The following is a 23,017-nucleotide window of genomic DNA, read 5'->3' as shown; positions in this document are numbered from 1 at the left end:
CAAGACACATGACCCGACTCGGTCAGTCTTGGTGCCTTTGGAGTATGTCTATCAGTTATATGTGTCAGACCCCCCCCTCGCAGGGCTTTGGTTTAAATATATGTTGGGGGGGAGGCGTGGCCTCCCCGCACCCTGGGGACCACCACCCTCTGAGACATTAATGAAACTATATGCAGTGGGATCCGTAGCCAACCCGTGCCCTGGGGATCACCACCTCCCTGGGGAATCTGTTTAAAAATGTGCAGGGGGATGGGGCCGTGCCCCCGCACCCTGGGGACCACCACCAGCCCCGGGGCAAAGTAATATTAAAAAAAAAAAAAAAGAAAAAAAAAAAAAAGAAAAGTGATCCATATGGGACCCCTGCCCTACCCATTACGGGACTGCCACCCCCCAGGACTATGTCCTGTTGGAGGGGGGCCCACTGATAGCCCTGACGACCGCCACATGCTATGTCACGGGGTGGCCACCTCTGGGACATAGCTGTTTGCTGAGCCTCTCCTGGAATGCTGCAGCCAAGCCACAGCAAACACTTTGTGTTTTGACAGCAGGACCTTTAAAGCAGGTCCTGCTGTCAAAATCTGATGTTTCATCTCTGTCCCCTGCAAGGCACTGCAAGGGAAGCCTTAAAGCTTCCCCCGCAGTGCCAGGTAGCCCGTAAAGGGCGTTATAGTCTTATGTTTCCATTAAATAAATACAAAAATAATTCAATAAAAAAAATATATATATATAGGGCCCATGGGAGAGCACTAATGGCTTCCCCTGCGGTGCCAGATAGCCCGTAAAGGGCTTTAGATAATTTCTTTTGTCTTTTCTTTTTTTTTTTTTTTTAAATAAATTATATGAAAGCCCATAAAGGGCTAGAAAAAAAATGAAAAATATAAATAAATAAATTAAACCCCATAGCTCAGTGTGACCGTTGCAGACCTTCACACTGAGCTATGGGGGTTCGAGTCCAGCTGGACTCCTTTCCATTTTTTTTGTTTTTCAAATTAAAAAAAAAAGTATTATATATATATATATTTTTTTTTTTTAAACTAAATACAATTTTTTAAATTTTAAATGAGACAAATAACTCATTCTAAGTATATCAGATATCAAAGCCTAAAAAACTATTTCTCTCCTTCTTACATTCTTTCTCTCTTTCAATCAATTCTCCCACTCACACACCCACTGAGACCCTCATGCACCACTCAGTTACAGACTCACTCACACACCCACTCAGACCGTCACACACCCACTGACACTCTGATGCACCCACTCACAGAACCGCACACATACTGATGTACCCACTATCGCACCAAGACAGACACTCTGACAGACACTCTTACACACAGATAAAGCCTCTCACACCTATTTTCACACCCACAGAGGCCGCTGCTAACTTCCTCCGTGCATGCGCAAATGGGCGTGCACAACATCGGGTTCGGTGGTTAGGGGTGCTGGCCACAGGAACTGGCTGAAGGCAATCTCTTGCGGACAACCCCTACAGCGCAAGGGAGAAGGCAGTGTACGGTGCAAGGATGGGTGCTTATAGGGAGCTGGCCTCAGGGCCGGGCCGCAGGACAGGCCCTTTGGCCAACCGCAGAGGCGCATTGTGGTAAGATTCACTTATAGCAATTAAAATTTCTATATATGTTTAAAAAAAAAAAAGAAATTCACAAAAAAAAAACGAAGGTTACAGGGAAGTTATAGTTAGGTTCTGAATTAACTTGTACAAAACCATAGAAATTCAGCAGTTAGAGTTCCTTCAAGTAACAAACTTGCGCCCTAAGGTAACTAAAACACAAGTTTTCGCCATGAACAGCTAATTATTACTCTACATATTATATCACAGATGACATATTCCATGCCACCTTTCATACTCTCACTGCAACATTTGCAATAAACTTATTGATGAGACAACTGTGTATGGCAAGGGTGAAGGTTTTAGTTACTTTAAAGAACTAACTAACTGCTGAATTTCTATGGTCTTGTATGAGTAAATTCAGAAGCTAACTATGACGTCCCTGTAATCTTTGGGTTTTTTTTTGGCGAATATATGGAAAACGTTACTTACCCAGTAGACATCTGTTCGTGGCATGTACTGCTGTAGATTCACATGGTTTGCATAAGTCTGCCATCTAGTGTTTGGCTCGGAGTGTTCCAAGTTGTTTTTCTTCGAAGAAGTTTTTCGAGTCACAGGATGGAGTGACTCCTCCTCTCGGTAATACTGCGCATGTGCATCAAGTCCTGTTAGATTGTTTGCCCGCAGGAGAGTGAAGTAAAGAGTGTGTTAATGTATATATAAATATATAAAGAAGAGAGGAGATGTCCATGCAATGTATATACATATTTACAATATATTGTACTACAAAAGCTACAGGCTCCCAGGGAGGAGGAAGGGTGCATGTGGTTCTACAGCACCACATGCCACGAACAGATGGATACTGGGTAAGTAACATCTTCTGTTCAATGGCATGTGTAGCTGTAGATACACATGCTTTGCATAGACTGTAAAGCAGCCCTCCTCCTAAAATAAGCAGTGGTTAGCCTGTAGCAGTTGGAGTAGTTGGAGTAGTTCGAAATAGTGTTCTAAGTACTGCCTGTCCAACGTTTGCTTGTTGGAAAGATAACATCCACACAGTAGTGTTTAGTAAATGTGTGTTATCGACCATGTGGCAGCTTTACATATGTCTGCCTCTGGTATACTCCCTAAGAATGCCATTGAAGCTCCCTTTTTCCTAGTGGAATGTGCTTTAGGAGTTACTGGTAACTTTCTTTTAGCTTTAAGATACCAGGTATAAATACACTTCACTATGCATCTGGCTGATCTACTTTTTGAAATAGGATTACCTTTGTGAGGTTCTGAAAATGCTACAAAGAATTGTTTGGATTTTCTGAAATCTTTTGTTCTGTCTACATAGTACATGAGAGTTCTTACCATCAAGGGTGTGAAGAGCTCTTTCAGCAACTGGATCTGGCTGTGGAAAGAAGACTGGCAATTCCACTGACTGATATGAAAAGGTGAAACAACCTTTGGTAGGAATTTTGGATTTGTTCTAAGAACTAATTTGCCTTTATGAATTTAAAAGCAAGGTTCTTCTAAAGTGAACACTTGCATTTTGCTAACTCTTCTTAAAGAAGTGATTGCTACTAAGAAAGCAACTTTCTATGATAAAAACTGTAGAGTACTATAATTAATGGTTTCAAATGGTGGCCCCATAAGTCTGATGAGTACAATATGAAGATTCCACACAGGGCTGGAGGAACTCTAGGTGGAATAACCCTTTTAAGGGCTTCCATAAAGGCATTTATAACAGGAATCCTGAACAGGGAAATATGTTGTCTGCTTTGAAGGTCAGCAGCTATAGCTGTTAAGTGAATCCTAATAGATGATTATGCCAAATTGTCTTTTTGTAAGTGTAGCAAATAGCAAACAATATATTTTACTGAAGCTTTAAGTGGATCAATATTTTGGGGTTGACAATAGTAGACAAAACACTTCCATTTAGCTGCGAAACTTTTGTCTAGTTGTGGGTGTGTGTGCTTCTTTTAGAATATCCATACACTCAGAGCAGAAGTTGTAAATAGCCAAACTCTAGGACTTCAGAAGTCAAATCGTCAGGTTGAGTGTGCTGGGATTTGGATGCCTGATTTAACCTTTTCTTTGAGTCAGCAAATATGGTCCGTATGGCAGCTTGTGATGTGATACTACAGACAGGTCCAATAGTGTTGTGTGCCAATGTTGACATGCCTATGTGGGAGCTATGATTATCATAGTGAGTGAGATTTGTTAATTTTTTTTTTCTTTAAATCAGAGATGGAATTAGTGGGAGAGGTGGAAAAGCAAATGCAAATATCCCTGACCAGTTCATCTATAGAGCATTGCCCTTGGATTAAATGTGTGGGTACCTGGATGCGAAGCTTAGGCATTTTGCGTTTTCATTTGTGGCAAAAAGGTCTATGTGTAGGGACCCCAACATTTGGAAGTATTGTTGAAACATTGGTGGGTGAATTTCCTATTTGTGTACTTGTTGCTGCATCCTGCTTAAGTGGTCCGCTAGTTGAGTGTGTATCCCTGGCAGATACTCTGCTAGTAATTGAATGTGACTGAATTGCCCAGTTTCAAATTGTCTGTGCTAAAAGGGACAAATGAGATGAGTCCCTCCCCTCCCCCCCCCCCCCAATGGTCTGAGGCATAGGGTCCTGAAAGGGCCGCCCCTTTGATAGGTTGGTGTAATTCCACCATTGCAGAGAGCAGTAAGTCTGGCAGTCCAACACCACTAGATTCTGAATTTGACCCCTGTGTTGAGAAAGACACTGCTGTAGTGGTCGCATGTGCACTCTTGCATTGGGGACTATGGCTATGCATGAAGCCATCATTCCCAATAGTTTCAGCACTAGCTTTACTGTATAAGTGTGGTTGTATTGTAGCAGAGATATGAGATTGTGAAATGCTTAGATCCTTACTGGGTTTAGATATGCTAATCCTAATTGAGTGTTCAGAATTGCTCCCAGATACAGTTGTATCTGTGATGGTTGCAGGTGAGATTTGTGGAAATTGCTTGTGAATCCTAGATTGTGTAGGATGTCTATGGTATATTGAGTATGTTGTTGACAAATATGAATTGTATTGGCTTTTATGAGCCAGTCGCTAGGTATGGGAAGGCATGTGTTTGTTGTATCCAGAGGAATGCTGCAACGACTGCTAAGCATTTGGTGAACACCCTTGGTGCTGCTGTTACCCCGAATGGTAGCATTTTGACTTGGTAGTGTTTTCCTGCTATGACAAATCCTAGGTATTTTTGGTGTGCTGGATGTATGGTAAGGTGGACATAAGCATCCTTGAGGTATACTGCGGACATGTAATCTTGTTTTTGTAGCAGGGGAATGATGTCTTGTAGAGTGACTATATGAAAGTGTTCTCAAAGAATGTATAGATTGAGGGGTCTGAGATCTAAAATTGGTCTACCATCTTTCTTTTGTATGAGGAAGTATAGTGAATATACTCCGGATCCCTGGTGGGATACAGACACTATCTCTATGGCTCCTTTAAGTAGTAGTATTTGTACCTCCTGTTTTAATAAAGTGAGATGTTCCTCAGTAAGTCTGTGTAAACTAGGGGGAATGTTTGGTGGAGTAGAAATGAGTTCTAGACAATAGCCATGTTGGATAATTGATAGAACGCATTGATCTGTGGTGAGGTTGTACCATTGTGGGTCAAAATTTACCAGTCTTCCTCCCACAGGAAATGTATGCTCTGTGGGGCTTTGTAAGAAGTCACTGTTTTGTTGAGGTAAAGGAACCTCTGGCTGATTTATCTCTTCCTCTACAGCTAGATGCTCTACAAGAGCCTCTGAATGAACCTCTGCTATAGAAGTGTGGCCCTTGTTTTTGTGGTGAGGTGGATGGTTCTGTGGCCGATAGTTTGAAACCACCCCATACAAGTGGGTGTGGTGTATAATGAACCCATAGCTTTAGCTGTCTCCGAGTCCTTTTGAAGCTTATCTATTGTGTAATAGAATTCTGGCCCAAATAAATGTTCTTTATGGAAGGGCATGTTTAATACAGTTTGTGGTATCTCTGGCTTAAATCCTAAAGCTCTTAGCCATGCATGTCTCCTAATGATTATGCTGGTGTTGGCTCCCCTTGCCGCTGTATCAGCTGCATCAGCAGCGCATCTAATTGCGTTGTTAGAAATAGCCTGCCCTTCTGCTACTATTTGTTGCCCCCTTTTTTGATGTTCTGGTGGAGGATATTGTAACAAGTCTTCCATCTATTCCCAGTGAGCCCTATCATACCTTGCTGGGAGTGCTTGGGAATTTGCAATCCTCCAGTGGCTGGCAGCTTGAGTGGCAACTCTTTCATGGTGCATCAAATGTTCTACTTTCTTTGCCTGGAGGAGCATCTCCTATAGACTGGCTATTGGCTTGTTTTCTTGCTGCACTTACCACTATAGAATTAGGTGGTAATTGTGCCCTAATAAAAACTGGATCAGAGGGTGCAGGTTTCTATTTCTTATCAACCTTGGGTATAATGATTCTTACTCTTTAAAAATGTCTTCAGCATGTCTAGGCATGCCTGGAAGCATAGGGAGACACTGGTACTCTTTGTGAGTAAATCAAAGTATTAAACAAAAAATCATCCTCAATAGGATCTGTATGTAACTCTACGTTATGATACGTAGCTGCCCTGGCTATAACTTGATTATGAGCAGTGGTATCTTCAGGGGAAGATGGCCTCGCTGGATATCAGTCTGGGTCATTAGGGAGAATGGGATCTGCGTCATATATATCCCATGGGTCTACCTCTTCTTGTGGATCAGTTAAATCATCCCTACACGGTGATACAGATGAGGCCTGTGCACAGAACTGTATTGAGTGCGTAAGTGATGGTGGTGGGGTAGAAGGAAGGGAAGGAGAATATGGTAGTGAAGGCTGAGGTTGTTGTGTTGCCTTTTGCTTTTCCTTCTGTTTAAGAATTTTGATAGGTGGAGGCCCAGCATCTAAAGTCTCTTGAAAAGTCTGTTTTCTTTTAGATGGTGGAGGATGAGAGGCTATGATCCTTCCTGTTCCCTTGTATATATGAATTTTTCGCTGCTTAGCGTCCATAATCTCTAAAATAGGTTGTATCTCAGATGACTACTCAGTAGCTGGAGAATGTTTACTACTAGCACCTTTTGATTCCGAAGGTTTGGATACGGAATGCTTGACTCGGACCAAAGCGTCAGCTCCGAAGGTACTGGTATTTTTTTCAGCTCCAAATCTGAACAATACGATTTTCGGCTTGTTACTGAAACAGATGTGGCAGTCTGTTTAGTATATGCCGAATGCACCTTTCATTCGGTGCCGGATCCAAGAGTTAGTTATCCAGAGGTATTTTTCAGGTCCGACCATGGTCAGAAGGCAGTGTAGACCGATGCAGGAGAATTTTTAATTGTCTTTGTTTGGTGTGACGGGGCTGGTGTACTCACGTTCTGCGCCGGTGGGATGGATTGGCTGTCAACATCTGAATCTCGAACCAAATCAGAGTCTGCAATGGAAACTGCTACACGCTGTCCTACTTCCTCTTGCGCGTGTTCAAAGAGGTCAGGTGTGTGTGTTCTGACGACTAGGACACCATCTCCATTTGACACGCTCTTCGGTCCCAAAGAGTTTTTTTGGCTCAAAACGATCTACGAGTGTCACAGGTCTCTTCTGTGTTCCAGAGACAGGCACAGATTGCACACCTAATGCTGACCGATGTACAGAAATTTTGCGTGACACAGAGGACAGAACCGAAATGGAGTATGTTCCATCAGCCTACTATTGTTCGACTACAATTTGTCAAAGTAGGCCCAAAAAAGGGTGAAGTCGCCCGTAAGGGCATGAAATCGACCCAGACTATTGCAATCGGATCGACTATAAGAGTGGGAAAACGCGATCGAAACTATACCAACGTTTATAGAAAGTTAGAAGAAAAGTTCAGAAGATACTGAACCGAGATGTCCCGGAGAGAGAGGAAACACATCCAAGCCAGACGGCGGAAAGAAAACAATCTAACAAAGGACTTGATGCCCATGCGCAGTATTACGGAAAGGAGGAGTCACTTGATTCCGGGACTCGACAACCTTCTTTGAAGAAAAACAACTTTTTACACTCTGAGCCCAAAACTAGATGGTGCACTTATCAATCAATCAATATATTTATAAAGCGCTCTACTTACCCGTGAGGGTTTCAAGGCAGTGGGGGGGGGAGCAGGTGCTGCTACTGCTCAAAGAGCCAGGTCATGAGGTGTTTTCTGAAGGTGAGCAGGTCCTGCATCTGTCTTAGGTCTGACAGGAGGGTGTTCCAGGTCTTGGCAGCGAGGTAAGAAAAAGATCTGCCGCCGGAGGATATGCGAGGGATGGAGGCGAGGGATGGAGGCGAGTGCGAGGTTGGCGGAGCGGAGTTGCCGGGTGGGGGTGTAGAAGCTGAGTCTGCTGTTCAGGTAGGATGGCCCGGTGTTGTGAACTGCTTTGTGTGCGTGGGTGAGGAGCTTGAAGGTGATCCTCTTGTCGACGGGGAGCCAGTGTAGGTCTCTTAGGTGGGGGGTGATGTGACTGTGGCGAGGGATGTTGAGGATGAGTCGGGCGGAGGCATTTTGGATGCGTTGGAGGCGCTGCAGGTGTTTGGACAGGATGCCCGCGTAGAGTGCATTGCCGTAGTCGAGCCTCCTGCTGACGAGGGCCTGAGTTACTGTTTTCCTTGTTTCGTTGGGATCCATTTGTAGATTCTGCGGAGCATGCGGAGAGTGTTGTAACAGGAAGAGGAGATGACGTTGACTTGTTGTGACATGGAGAGGGATGAGTCGAGGATGAAGCTGAGGTTTTGTGCGTGGTCGGTTGGTGTCGGTGGGGTGCCCAGCAAGGCTGGCCACCACGAGTCGTCCCAAGTGGAGGAGGTGGGCCCAAGGATGAGTACCTCTGTTTTTTCCGAGTTCAGTTTCAGTCGGCTGCATCTCATCCAGTCGTCGACGGCCTTCAAACCATCGTGGAGGTTGGTTTTGGCGGTGTGTGGGTCCTTGGTGAGGGAGCGGATGAGTTGGGTGTCGTTGGCGTAGGAGATGATGTTGAGGTTGTGTCGACGGGCCACTTGTGCGAGGGGGGCCATGTAGATGTTGAACAGCGTCGGGCTGAGGGATGAGCCCTGGGGTACGCCGCAGATGATGTTGGTGGCTTTGGATTTGTAAAGAAATGGCTCCCTGTTGCAGTTACCCCCCACTTTTTGCCCGATACTGACTTGACTGAGAAGTGTGCTGGGACCCTGCTAACCAGGCCCCAGCACCAGTGTTCTTTCACCTAAAATGTACCATTGTTTCCACAATTGGCACAACCCTGGCACCTAAGTAAGTCCCTTGTAACTGGTACCCTGGTACCAAGGGCCCTGATGCCAGGGAAGGTCTCTAAGGGCTGCAGCATGTCTTATGCCACCTTAGGGACCCCTCACTCAGCACAGACACACTGCTTGCCAGCTTGTGTGTGCTGGTGGGGAGAAAATGACTAAGTCGACATGGCACTCCCCTCAGGGTGCCATGCCAACCTCACACTGCCTGTGGCATAGGTAAGTTACCCCTCTAGCAGGCCTTACAGCCCTAAGGCAGGGTGCACTATACCACAGGTGAGGGCATAGGTGCATGAGCACTATGCCCCTACAGTGTCTAAGCAAAACCTTAGACATTGTAAGTTCAGGGTAGCCATAAGAGTATATGGGCTGTGAGTCTGTCAAAAACGAACTCCACAGCTCCATAATGGCTACACTGAAAACTGGGAAGTTTGGTATCAAACTTCTCAGAATAATAAACCCACACTGATGCCAGTGTTGGATTTATTAATAAATGCACACAGAGGGCACTTAGAGATGCCCCCTGTATTTTACCCAATTGTTCAGTGCAGGACTGACTGGTCTGTGCCAGCCTGCTGCTGAGAGATGAGTTTCTGACCCCATGTGGTGAGGGCCTTTGTGCTCTCTGGGGACAGAAACAAAAGCCTGCTCTGGGTGGAGATGCTTCACACCTCCCCCCTGCAGGAACTGTAACACCTAGCGGTGAGCCTCAAAGGCTCAAGCTTCGTGTTACAATGCCCCAGGGCACTCCAGCTAGTGGAGATGCCCGCCCCCTGGACACAGCCCCCACTTTTGGCAGCAAGTCCAGGAGAGATAATGAGAAAAACAAGGAGGAGTCACTGGCCAGTCAGGACAGCCCCTAAGGTGTCCTGAGCTGAGGTGACTCTGACTTTTAGAAATCCTCCATCTCGCAGATGGAGGATTCCCCCAATAGGGATAGGATTGTGACCCCGTCCCCTTGGGAGGAGGCACAAAGAGGGCGTACCCACCCTCAGGGCTAGTAGCCATTGGCTACTAACCCCCCAGACCTAAACACGCCCTTAAATTTAGTATTTAAGGGCTTCCCAGAACCTAAGAATTTAGATTCCTGAAACTACAAGAAGAAGAGGACTGCTGAGCTGAAAGAACCCTGCAGAAGAAGAAAAGAAGACACCAACTGCTTTGGCCCCAGTCCTACCGGCCTGTCTCCTGCCTTCTAAAGAAACCTGCTCCAACGACGCTTTCCCAAGGACCAGCGACCTCTGAATCCTCAGAGGACTGCCCTGCTTCAAGAAAGACAAGAAACTCCCGAGGACAGCGGACCTGCTCCAAAAAGACTGCAACTTTGTTACAGAGGAGCAGATTTAAAGACCCCTGCAACTCCTCGCAAGAAGCGTGAGACTTGCAACACTGCACCCGGCGACCCCGACTCGACTGGTGGAGAAACAACACCTCAGGGAGGACCCTCCGGCGACTCCGAGACTGTGAGTAACCAAAGTTGTCCCCCCTGAGCCCACACAGCGACACCTGCAGAGGGAATCCCGAGGCTCCCCCTGACCGCGACTGCCTGATCCTAAAGTCCCGACGGCTGGAAAAGACCCTGCACCCGCAGCCCCCAGCACCTGAAGGAACGGAACTTCAGTGCAGGAGTGACCCCCAGGAGGCCCTCTCCCTTGCCTAGGTGGTGGCTACCCTGAGGACCCCCCCCCCCTTGCCTGCCTGCACCGCTGAAGAGACCCCTTGGTCTCCCATTGAAATCTACAGAGAACCCGACGCTTGTTTGCACACTGCACCCGGCCGCCCCCGCGCTGCTGAGGGTGTACTTTCTGTGTGAACTTGTGTCCCCCCCGGTGCCCTACAAAACCCCCCTGGTCTGCCCTCCGAAGACGCGGGTACTTACCTGCTGGCAGACTGGAACCGGGGCACCCCCTTCTCTCCATTGAAGCCTATGTGTTTTGGGCACCTCTTTGACCTCTGCACCTGACCGGCCCTGAGCTGCTGGTGTGGTAACTTTGGGGTTGCTCTGAACCCCCAACGGTGGGCTACCTTGGACCCAAAACTGAGACCTGTGGGTGATTTACTTACCTGCTAAATCTAACATTACTTTACCTCCCCCAGGAACTGTGAAAATTGCACTGTGTCCACTTTTAAAACAGCTATTTGTGTTTTATGTGAAAAGTATATATGCTACTGTAATTATTCAAAGTTCCTAAAGTACTTACCTGCAATACCTTTCAAATGAGATATTACATGTAGAATTTGAACCTGTGGTTCTTAAAATAAACTAAGAAAAGATATTTTTCTATAACAAAACCTATTGGCTGGATTTGTCTCTGAGTGTGTGTTCCTCATTTATTGCCTGTGTGTATGTACAACAAATGCTTAACACTATTCCTTGGATAAGCCTACTGCTCGACCACACTACCAAAAAATAGAGCATTAGTATTATCTCTTTTTGCCACTATCTTACCTCTAAGGGGAACCCTTGGACTCTGTGCATACTATTCCTTACTTTGAAATAGTGCATACAGAGCCAACTTCCTACAGGATTGGAACGGGGGAGGCGGACTCTCTGGGTTCTTCCGGAGAGGAAGGATGTGGTCCAGTCGAGGGCCTGGTCTTGGATCCCTGCTTTGTGGAGGCAGATTTTCAGAGTGTGGTGGCAGACGGTGTCGAAGGCCGCCGACAGGTCTAGGAGGATGAGGGCTGATGTTTCTCCATTGTCGAGATGGATGGATGGACTTATGCAAAGCATGTGTATCTACAGCTACACATGCCATCGAACATACACATATACACACACTATATAAATACACCATGAATACACCATGTAATATGATCCAATATTGCCATCAAGAAGTTCTAGTGACTCCACAAACCATTAGCCCGAAGGCCGGGTGCTTTCAAATATCACCTGAGTGCCCAAGCTTACAATATTTGTCCATACTGCAAATGTAACTTATTATGTATTTTTATATTACATAATTTAATAAATGATTTGAGTACTCTCAAGAGATAGTGGAAAATGTAATAGTCGTCCTAAGTTTAATTTTTAGCACACCTTACTTGTCTGACAGTGCAGATATGTCTAACAATGTTTTGAGAAATATGTGTTTTTGTTTACATCATAGATTAGGTTTAATAAGACTAAAAACTGAAAAATGTGCAGTGTGGGACAGTGCATTAAGCTTTTTGCTGGCAGAGGGTTCCCGTTTATAATGTTTATGAGCTCTCGAGCCATGTGCAACATTGCTTTCAGCTGGGCAACCTGACCTTGAGGCTGGCCAAGAGGAAGCAGCTGCTGCTCAAGCTGGAACTGTGGCTAGAGGACCCTGCCGACCAGTGGGGGAAGCAGAGAGACAGTCGCCATCCCTGCATTCTATGCAGTGACAGTGGCCTACAGTGTGGCCAGAAGGCTTGCTGAGGAAACAGACGGCAAAAACAGCCTGGCTGGCCTATGTCCAGCTATAAGCACACTGGAGGATTCTGCCTGCCCTGGGGCTTGCTTACATGAAGGGGCCACCCGAGCTGGAACTGCAGCTAGAGGATGCCGACCAAAGGGAGAAGCTGGGACTGAGACACCCTCACAGCTGTTCAAGCACGGACTGCTCCATGCGGTGCAGTGGGAAGCTTGCCGAGGCAGCTTTGCCAACAGCCAGCAGAAGCAGCTTGGCTGGCCTATGCCCAGCCTCAAGTGCACTAGAAAATTCTGCACACCAAGTGGCTTAGGACTTCCTTCCACCCACCTGGACATGGGATACAGGAAAGAGAACCTCCTACCTCATTCCCCCACCATAAGATTACTTACCTCTAAGGAACTCCCATGTAACTTGCGATCCAGGTGCATGGAGGGGAAGCCCCGGGACTGACCTGTGCGGCTGGCCTACTCGTCACTAGAATTAACAGCCTGGCCATACATCAGGCTTTAATTGTCTAAGTCCAACCCAATTGCCAGGAATGAAAATGTACCTGAAGGAGTCATTTATACATCATTCTGCGTGGTCAAGCATGCTGTTAAGACAAATCCAATATCCACAAATGAGGAAAAGTCAAGCTTATTAACAGGACAGTTGAGGAAATGGACATACTAATTAGATCAAAATATTTTATGATCAAAGCATCGTAAAGATATGAAAACTCAATGTATGAGCTTTGGTGCATCAATAGTTCAATCAACACTGTAATCCCCACAGAGATCCCTCACATTTAGTATTAAGGGTTAAGCCCAAGGATCCTGGGGAGGTGCCAACACCCACTTGACACCAATAGTCTTTTGATCCACAGTCCAAAATACTGTTACTTAATTTTCAATGTTGTGTCACACTGAGGAGGGAATGTTGAAATTTCGGTCGTCAAAGGCCTAGAGGTCCGCAAGACCCTAATCAGGGCTTAGGGTCTGAGGGAATAAGGCCAACACCTGATCACACCTGCACAAAATAAATCCAAAACAGTATGTACGGCGAATCTAAAACACCATGTGGTTCTTGCCTTTTTTATTAGATTTTTTGTAGCTGTTTGATATTAGGAAGTTGATTTATTGAGGTCTTTCTTATAAATGTTTGGTTCAAGGAATGCACTGTGCAAGTCTCCCTGAGCTGATTCCTACCTGCTTTGTATAATTGTATTTTTGATGTTTTATTTGTATATGAGCTCAAGCTTCCGTCAATAAGTTATTTGCCCAGCTGGAATCATTCATATAAATGTGCTCTTTTGACACAGACGGGAAAGACCCGATTTAACAACTGTTGAGCCCCATCAAAATTTAATTTGAGGTATTTACAATAAACTTACACTCCTTTAAAAACGTCCTGAGTCATCTCTATCCTTCTGTTACAGGGTACTAATACATGCGTTTTTACAGCTCTGGTGCAACAAGAAGGGTCGCAGCTAGAGAGATTGAGGGACTGGTGGGAGGACCAGCTGAGCTGTGAGTTGCTGCCTAGCATCTGGGGTGGAGAGAAGGTTTTTAAGTTTCTTCAAATTCCTGACTGCAATACACGCAATTTAAAATCATACACCACACATGCCTGCGTCCAAGCATAGTCGGCAAATGCAACCCTGGGACATTATGGAACTGCCCCAGATGTCCAGCCACTGAAGCAGATTTTATACTCATGATGAGGGTCCTGCCTGAAAATCAAGAAATGTTGGGAGGAGGTGCTGGGAAGTCTATCAGATCTATCAGGGAAACAGATTTCCAGATATCAGGAACAATGTGTACCGCTGGTAGCAAAACATACCAAGAAAACTAAACACACAATTAGATTAATCTTTCACAGCACTGGTGTTGGCCAAGCGGTGCATAGCAATAACCTGTAAGGCAGTAACAGCCCCGGCACTCTGAGAATCGCTAAGATCTGCACAAGTGGGTGGTAGCAGAGGTGGATGCGATATCTGACCCTGGAGTGGTTAGGTGCTTGGGAACCAGATTCGAACACTGGGACAATTTCTTAAAACAGATAGAGGTCAAACCGCACATGAGACCACCATAATCTCACATGGCTACAACCACACACAACATTCATGGAAATTGTGATCATCAACAGATTACACTGGGCTACAAAACAGGGTGCAGGAGCGACTGCAGACCTATATGAAACTTTCCTAGGTGGAATCCTGCTACTTGGCATGGGTTTCTCTGACCCCTATCCACAAAGCTTCCTCCACACCCACCCCAATTCTAGCCGGTCCACTTCCCTTACCCCCTAGGCGGGGATCCCTTCCTCGACCTTCAGTAGACTCATTAAGGACTTATCAGGGCTTGATAAGTTAAAAGATTATCTATTTTGGTATAATTGATGCGATTCTTATTGCTTACTACCAACTCCTTTGTGCTTAAAATGGTGATATACAGATAAATTGAGGTGTAGATGTTGTAAGCGTTGGATATGTGCAATTCTGTCTAGCTCTACAGATATGTTTTATTTTCAATCAAAACTAGTAATGAGATACAGTGAAAGTAATATCCTTTTGACTTGATTTGTTTAGGGAAGCTAGATTTCCTACCAATGAAGTCCACTCTCTGAGCACTGAGAATTTGTGAAAGTAACTGATAGTGAAGGACTTTTTCTGTGAAATCCTAGCTTTGAAAAACAGTTCAAGATGAGCTGTATCCAAGGAACAGTTTTAGGATATCCATATAAATAGACATTTTTTCACACAATCTAAATAAATAAAGTACAGAGCCATATGAAATGAATCTGTCCCTTCAGAAACACATGCTGAATAGTGATGATTTAAATGGATTCATAAATCAGACATGTGCCTTTCACTGGTGTAAATTCTGGCCACCAGCAAAACATATAATGTAAATTATGACTAAACAAGTTTATACTCTAAAGATCAAATGATGAATGGTATTTCAATGTGAAATGCCAAAAAAACAATATACTTAAAAAGCAGTTAGACAAAATGCATCCATGAAAAAAGACATTCTTACCATATTGTTGCCAGCTGACCCTGAGGTAAACTTGATTGCATAAGGATAGTTCTAGCTTGAGGACCTCCAATGAAAAATAATAAAATCGTGTTTTAGAAGTAAAAGGAAAAATAAAGCACCATATATTCTGAAAACTGCATAACTGTTCTGCTTGCTTAATAAGCCAATCCTAAAATCTCAGACAGGGGTGTCTAGCACATTTCCACTTACAGATAAAAGTTTTTAAATGTTTTGTAGTTAACAAAATAACACAAACAGATGCCAATTTCCTTTTAACTTAACAGCAAATACGTAGAAAACATCGTGTAGGAAGTTGGCTCTGTATGTGCTATTTCAAAGTAAGGAATAGCATGCACAGAGTCCAAGGGTTCCCCTTAGAGGTAAAATAGTGGTAAAAATAGATAATACTAATGCTCTATTTTGTGGTAGTGTGGTAGTGTGGTCGAGCAGTAGGCTTATCCAAGGAGTAGTGTTAAGCATTTGTTGTACATACACATAGACAATAAATGAGGTACACACACTCAGAGACAAATCCAGCCAATAGGTTTTGTATAGAAAAATATCTTTTCTTAGTTTATTTTAAGAACCACAGGTTCAAATTTAACATGTAATATCTTGTTTGAAAGGTATTGCAGGTAAGTACATTAGGAACTTTGAATCATTTCAAGTTATTCACAAATAGCTATTTCAAAAGTGGACACTTAGTGCAATTTTCACAGTTCCTGGGGGAGGTAAGTTTTTGTTAGTTTTACCAGGTAAGTAAGACACTTACAGGGTTCAGTTCTTGGTCCAAGGTAGCCCACCGTTGGGGGTTCAGAGCAACCCCAAAGTTCCCACACCAGCAGCTCAGGGCCGGTCAGGTGCAGAGTTCAAAGTGGTGCCCAAAACGCATAGACTTCAATGGAGAGAAGGGGGTGCCCCGGTTCCAGTCTGCCAGCAGGTAAGTACCCGCGTCTTCGGATGGCAGACCAGGGGGGTTTTGTAGGGCACCGGGGGGGAAACAAGCCCACACAGAAATTTCACCCTCAGCGGCGCGGGGGCGGCCGGGTGCAGTGTTAGAACAAGCGTCGGGTTCGCAATGGAAGTCAATGAGAGATCAAGGGATCTCTTCAGCGCTGCAGGCAGGCAAGGGGGGACTTCCTCAGGGAAACCTCCACTTGGGCAAGGGAGAGGGACTCCTGGGGGTCACTTCTGCAGTGAAAGTCCGGTCCTTCAGGTCCTGGGGGCTGCGGGTGCAGGGTCTTTTCCAGGCGTCGGGACTTAGGTTTCAGAGAGTCGCGGTCAGGGGAAGCCTCGGGATTCCCTCTGCAGGCGGCGCTGTGGGGGCTCAGGGGGGACAGGTTTTGGTACTCACAGTCGTAGAGTAGTCCGGGGGTCCTCCCTGAGGTGTTGGTTCTCCACCAGCCGAGTCGGGGTCGCCGGGTGCAGTGTTGCAAGTCTCACGCTTCTTGCGGGGAGATTGCAGGGTTCTTTAAAGCTGCTTCTTTGGGTAAAGTTGCAGTCTTTTTGGAGCAGGTCCGCTGTCCTCGGGAGTTTCTTGTCGTCGTCGAAGCAGGGCAGTCCTCAGAGGATTCAGAGGTCGCTGGTCCCTTTGGAAGGCGTCGCTGGAGCAGAGTTCTTTGGAAGGCAGGAGACAGGCCGGTGAGTTTCTGGAGCCAAGACAGTTGTTGTCTTCTGGTCTTCCTCTGCAGGGGTTTCAGCTAGGCAGTCCTTCTTCTTGTTGTTGCAGGAATCTAATTTTCTAGGGTTCAGGGTAGCCCTTAAATACTAAATTTAAGGGCGTGTTTAGGTCTGGGGGGTTAGTAGCCAATGGCTACTAGCCCTGAGGGTGGGTACACCCTCTTTGTGCCTCCTCCCAAGGGGAGGGGGTCACAATCCTAACCTTATTGGGGGAATCCTCCATCTGCAAGATGGAGGATTTCTAAAAGTTAGAGTCACCTCAGCTCAGGACACCTTAGGGGCTGTCCTGACTGGCCAGTGACTCCTCCTTGTTATTCTCATTATTTTCTCCGGCCTTGCCGCCAAAAGTGGGGGCCGGGGCCAGAGGGGGCGGGCAACTCCACTAGCTGGAGTGTCCTGCGGTGCTGTGACAAAGGGGTGAGCCTTGGAGGCTCACCGCCAGGTGTTACAGCTCCTGCCTGGGGGAGGTGTTAGCATCTCCACCCAGTGCAGGCTTTGTTACTGGCCTCAGAGTGACAAAGGCACTCTCCCCATGGGGCCAGCAACATGTCTCTAGTGTGGCAGGCTGCTGGAACTAGTCAGCCTACACAGACAGTCGGTTAAGTTTCAGGGGGCACCTCTAAGGTGCCCTCTGGGGTGTATTTTGCAATAAAATGTACACTGGCATCAGTGTGCATTTATTGTGCTGAGAAGTTTGATACCAAACTTCTCAGTTTTCAGTGTAGCCATTATGGTGCTGTGGAGTTCGTGCAAAACAGACTCCCAGACCATATACTCTTATGGCTACCCTGCACTTACATGTCTAAGGTTTTGTTTAGACACTGTAGGGGTACCATGCTCATGCACTGGTACCCTCACCTATGGTATAGTGCACCCTGCCTTAGGGCTGTAAGGCCTGCTAGAGGGGTGGCTGACCTATACTTGCATAGGCAGTGAGAGGCTGGCATGGCACCCTGAGGGGAGTGCCATGTCGACTTACTCGTTTTGTTCTCACTAGCACACACAAGCTGGCAAGCAGTGTGTCTGTGCTGAGTGAGAGGTCTCCAGGGTGGCATAAGACATGCTGCAGCCCTTAGAGACCTTCCTTGGCATCAGGGCCCTTGGTACTAGAAGTACCAGTTACAAGGGACTTATCTGGATGCCAGGGTCTGCCAATTGTGGATACAAAAGTACAGGTTAGGGAAAGAACACTGGTGCTGGGGCCTGGTTAGCAGGCCTCAGCACACTTTCAATTGTAAACATAGCATCAGCAAAGGCAAAAAGTCAGGGGGCAACCATGCCAAGGAGGCATTTCCTTACACAACCCCCCCCCCCCCCCAAACGAAAGAGGATGAGACTAACCTTTCCCAAGAGAGTCTTCATTTTCTAAGTGGAAGAACCTGGAAAGGCCATCTGCATTGGCATGGGCAGTCCCAGGTCTGTGTTCCACTATAAAGTCCATTCCCTGTAGGGAGATGGACCACCTCAACAGTTTTGGATTTTCACCTTTCATTTGCATCAGCCATTTGAGAGGTCTGTGGTCAGTTTGAACTAGGAAGTGAGTCCCAAAGAGGTATGGTCTCAGCTTCTTCAGGGACCAAACCACAGCAAAGGCGTCCCTCTCAATGGCACTCCAACGCTGCTCCCTGGGGAGTAACTTCCTGCTAATGAAAGCAACAGGCTGGTCAAGGCCATCATCATTTGTTTGGGACAAAACTGCCCCTATCCCATGTTCAGAGGCATCTGTCTGCACAATGAACTGCTTAGAATAATCTGGAGCTTTTAGAACTGGTGCTGAGCACATTGCTTGTTTCAGGGTGTCAAAGGCCTGTTGGCATTCTACAGTCCAGTTCACTTTCTTGGGCATTTTCTTGGAGGTGAGTTCAGTGAGGGCTGTCACAATGGATCCATATCCCTTCACAAACCTCCTGTAATACCCAGTCAAGCCAAGGAATGCCCTGACTTGAGTCTGGGTTTTTGGAGCTACCCAGTCCAGAATAGTCTGGATCTTGGGTTGGAGTGGCTGAACTTGGCCTCCACCTACAAGGTGGCCCAAGTAAACCACAGTTCCCTGCCCTATCTGGCATTTGGATGCCTTGATAGAGAGGCCTGCAGATTGCAGAGCCTTCAAAACCTTCTTCAGGTGGACCAGGTGATCCTGCCAGGTGGAGCTAAAGACAGCAATATCATCAAGATAAGCTGTGCTAAAGGACTCCAAACCAGCAAGGACTTGATTCACCAACCTTTGGAAGGTGGCAGGGGCATTCTTTAAACCAAAGGGCATAACAGTAAACTGATAATGCCCATCAGGTGTGGAGAATGCGGTTTTCTCTTTTGCTCCAGGTGCCATTTTTATTTGCCAGTACCCTGCTGTTAAGTCAAAAGGACTTAAGAATTTGGCAGCACCTAATTTGTCTATGAGCTCATCAGCTCTAGGAATTGGATGGGCGTCTGTCTTGGTGACAGAGTTGAGCCCTCTGTAGTCCACACAAAACCTCATCTCTTTCTTTCCATCTTTGGTGTGAGGTTTGGGGACTAAGACCACTGGGCTAGCCCAGGGGCTGTCAGAGCGCTCAATTACTCCCAATTCCAGCATCTTGTGGACTTCCACCTTGATGCTTTCCTTAACATGGTCAGACTGTCTGAAAATTTTGTTTTTGACAGGCATGCTGTCTCCTGTGTCCACATCATGGGTACACAGGTGTGTCTGACCAGGGGTTAGGGAGAAGAGTTCAGGAAACTGTTGTAGGACTCTCCTACAATCAGCTTGCTGTTGGCCAGAGAGGGTGTCTGAGTAGATCACTCCATCTACTGAGCCATCTTTTGGGTCTGATGACAGAAGATCAGGGAGAGGTTCACTCTCTGCCTCCTGATCCTCATCTGTTACCATCAACAGATTTACATCAGCCCTGTCATGGAAGAGCTTAAGGCGGTTCACATGGATCACCCTCTTGGGGCTCCTGCTTGTGCCCAGGTCCACCAGGTAGGTGACCTGACTCTTCCTTTCGAGCACTGGGTAAGGGCCACTCCATTTGTCCTGAAGTGCCCTGGGAGCCACAGGCTCCAGAACCCAGACTTTCTGCCCTGGTTGGAACTCAACCATTGCAGCCTTTTGGTCATACCAAAACTTCTGGAGCTGTTGGCTGGCCTCAAGGTTTTTGCTTGCCTTTTCCATGTACTCTGCCATTCTAGAGCGAAGGCCAAGTACATAGTCCACTATGTCCTGTTTAGGCTCATGAAGAGGTCTCTCCCAGCCTTCTTTAACAAGAGCAAGTGGTCCCCTTACAGGGTGACCAAACAGAAGTTCAAAGGGTGAGAATCCTACTCCCTTCTGTGGCACCTCTCTGTAAGCGAAAAGCAGACATGGCAAGAGGACATCCCATCTCCTTTTGAGCTTTTCTGGGAGCCCCATGATCATGCCTTTTAATGTCTTGTTGAATCTCTCAACTAAGCCATTAGTTTGTGGATGGTATGGTGTAGTGAATTTGTAAGTCACCCCACACTCATTCCACATGTGTTTTAGGTATGCTGACATGAAGTTGGTACCTCTGTCAGACACCACCTCCTTAGGGAAACCCACTCTGGTAAAGATACCAATGAGGGCCTTGGCTACTGCAGGGGCAGTAGTTGACCTAAGGGGAATAGCTTCAGGATACCTAGTAGCATGATCCACTACTACTAGGATATACACATTTCCTGAGGCTGTGGGAGGTTCTAGTGGACCAACTATGTCCACACCCACTCTTTCAAAGGGGACCCCCACCACTGGAAGTGGAATGAGGGGGGCCTTTGGATGCCCACCTGTCTTACCACTGGCTTGACAGGTGGGGCAGGAGAGGCAAAACTCCTTAACCTTGTGGGACATATTGGGCCAGTAGAAGTGGTTGACTAACCTCTCCCACGTCTTGGTTTGTCCCAAATGCCCAGCAAGGGGAATATCATGGGCTAAGGTCAGAATAAACTCTCTGAACGACTGAGGCACTACCACTCTCCTAGTGGCACCAGGTTTGGGGTCTCTGGCCTCAGTGTACAGGAGTCCATCTTCCCAATAGACCCTATGTGTTCCATTTTTCTTGCCCTTGGACTCTTCAGCAGCTTGCTGCCTAAGGCCTTCAAGAGAGGGACAGGTTTCTTGTCCCTTACACAGCTCCTCCCTTGAGGGTCCCCCTGGGCCTAAGAGCTCAACCTGATAAGGTTCAAGCTCCAAAGGCTCAGTTTCCTCAGAGGGCAGAACTTCTTCCTGAGAAGAGAGGTTCTCTTTTTCTGACTGTGTTGCAGTTGGTTTCCCAACTGACTTTCCTTTTCTCTTGGTAGGCTGGGCCTTTCTTCCAGACTCCAGCTCTACTTTTTCACCCTGTGCCTTGCATTGTGCTCTTGTTTTTACACACACCAGTTCAGGGATACCCAGCATGGCTGCATGGGTTTTTAGTTCTACCTCAGCCCATGCTGAGGACTCCAGGTCATTTCCAAGCAGACAGTCTACTGGGATGTTTGAGGAGACCACCACCTGTTTCAGGCCATTGACCCCTCCCCATTCTAAAGTTACCATTGCCATGGGATGTGCTTTAGTCTGATTGTCAGCGTTGGTGACTGTATAGGTTTTTCCAGTCAGGTATTGGCCAGGGGAAACCAGTTTCTCTGTCACCATGGTGACACTGGCACCTGTATCCCTCAGGCCCTCTACACTTGTCCCATTAATAAAGAGCTGCTGCCTGTATTTTTGCATGTTAGGCGGCCAGGCAGCTAGTGTGGCTAAATCCACCCCACCCTCAGTGACTAGAGTAGCTTCAGTGTGGACCCCGATTTGCTCTGGGCACACTGTTGATCCCACTTGGAGACTAGCCATTCCAGTGTTACCTGGATTGGAGTTTGGAGTGGAACCTTTCTTGGGACAGGCCTTGTCTCCAGTTTGGTGTCCAGGCTGATTACAGCTACGACACCAGGCCTTTTTGGGATCAAAGTTTTTACCCTTGTACCCAGGATTGTTTTGTGAAGAGGCTCTGGGCCCACCCTCCTGTGCAGGTTTTTGGGGGCCTGTAGAAGACTCTTTACTATTTTTATTTTTGGCTGTCTCACCACCTTTCCCCTGGGGAGGTTTTGTGACCCCTTTCTTTTGGTCACCCCCTGTGGAAGTTTTGGACACCCTTGTCTTGACCCAATGGTCCGCCTTCTTTCCCAATTCTTGGGGAGAAATTGGTCCTAGGTCTACAAGATGCTGATGCAGTTTATCATTGAAACAATTACTTAACAGGTGTTCTTTCACAAATAAATTGTACAGCCCATCATAATTACTTACACCACTGCCTTGAATCCAACCATCTAGTGTTTTTACTGAGTAGTCTACAAAGTCAACCCAGGTCTGGCTCGAGGATTTTTGAGCCCCCCTGAATCTAATCCTATACTCCTCAGTGGAGAATCCAAAGCCCTCAATCAGGGTACCCTTCATGAGGTCATAAGATTCTGCATCTTTTCCAGAGAGTGTGAGGAGTCTATCCCTACACTTTCCTGTGAACATTTCCCAAAGGAGAGCACCCCAGTGAGATCTGTTCACTTTTCTGGTTACACAAGCCCTCTCAAAAGCTGTGAACCATTTGGTGATGTCATCACCATCTTCATATTTAGTTACAATCCCTTTAGGGATTTTCAACATGTCAGGAGAATCTCTGACCCTATTTATGTTGCTGCCACCATTGATGGGTCCTAGGCCCATCTCTTGTCTTTCCCTTTCTATGGCTAGGATCCGTCTTTCCAAAGCCAATCTTTTGGCCATCCTGGCTAACTGGATGTCCTCTTCACTGGAGTTATCCTCAGTGATTTCAGAGTTGTTGGTCCCTCCTGTGAGGGAACCTGCATCTCTGACTATTATTTGTGGAGTCAGGGCTTGAGAAGCCCTGTTCTCCCTAAGTAGGACTGGAGGGGGGGAATTTCCCTCCAAGTCACTATCTTCATCCTCTGTGTTGCCATCCTCAGAGGGGTTGGCTTTTTCAAACTCTGCCAACAGCTCCTGGAGCTGTACTTTGGTAGGTTTGGAGCCCATTGTTATTTTCTTTAGTTTACAGAGTGACCTTAGCTCTCTCATCTGTAGATGGAGGTAAGGTGT

At 46.5% G+C, this 23,017-nt stretch overlaps 1 protein-coding gene across 3 annotated transcripts in view; it reads right to left on the bottom strand.

Moving 5' to 3' along the window:
* The window catches only part of ITSN1 (intersectin 1), a 1,130,286-nt gene that overhangs the window by 857,134 nt on the left and 250,135 nt on the right, over positions 1-23,017 (bottom strand). For all 3 annotated transcript variants that reach the window (XM_069202488.1, XM_069202489.1, XM_069202490.1), the window contains exon 9: positions 15,259-15,322. In XM_069202488.1, coding sequence (XP_069058589.1) covers positions 15,259-15,322 — 64 coding nt within the window. The remainder of the gene's footprint in view (positions 1-15,258; positions 15,323-23,017) is intronic.

This window comes from Pleurodeles waltl, chromosome 8, assembly GCF_031143425.1.
Source record: "Pleurodeles waltl isolate 20211129_DDA chromosome 8, aPleWal1.hap1.20221129, whole genome shotgun sequence".
NCBI classification, from domain to species: Eukaryota; Metazoa; Chordata; class Amphibia; order Caudata; family Salamandridae; genus Pleurodeles; species Pleurodeles waltl.
Note: the sequence above shows the minus strand (reverse complement) of the source record. Positions and strands in the feature narration are given on the sequence as shown.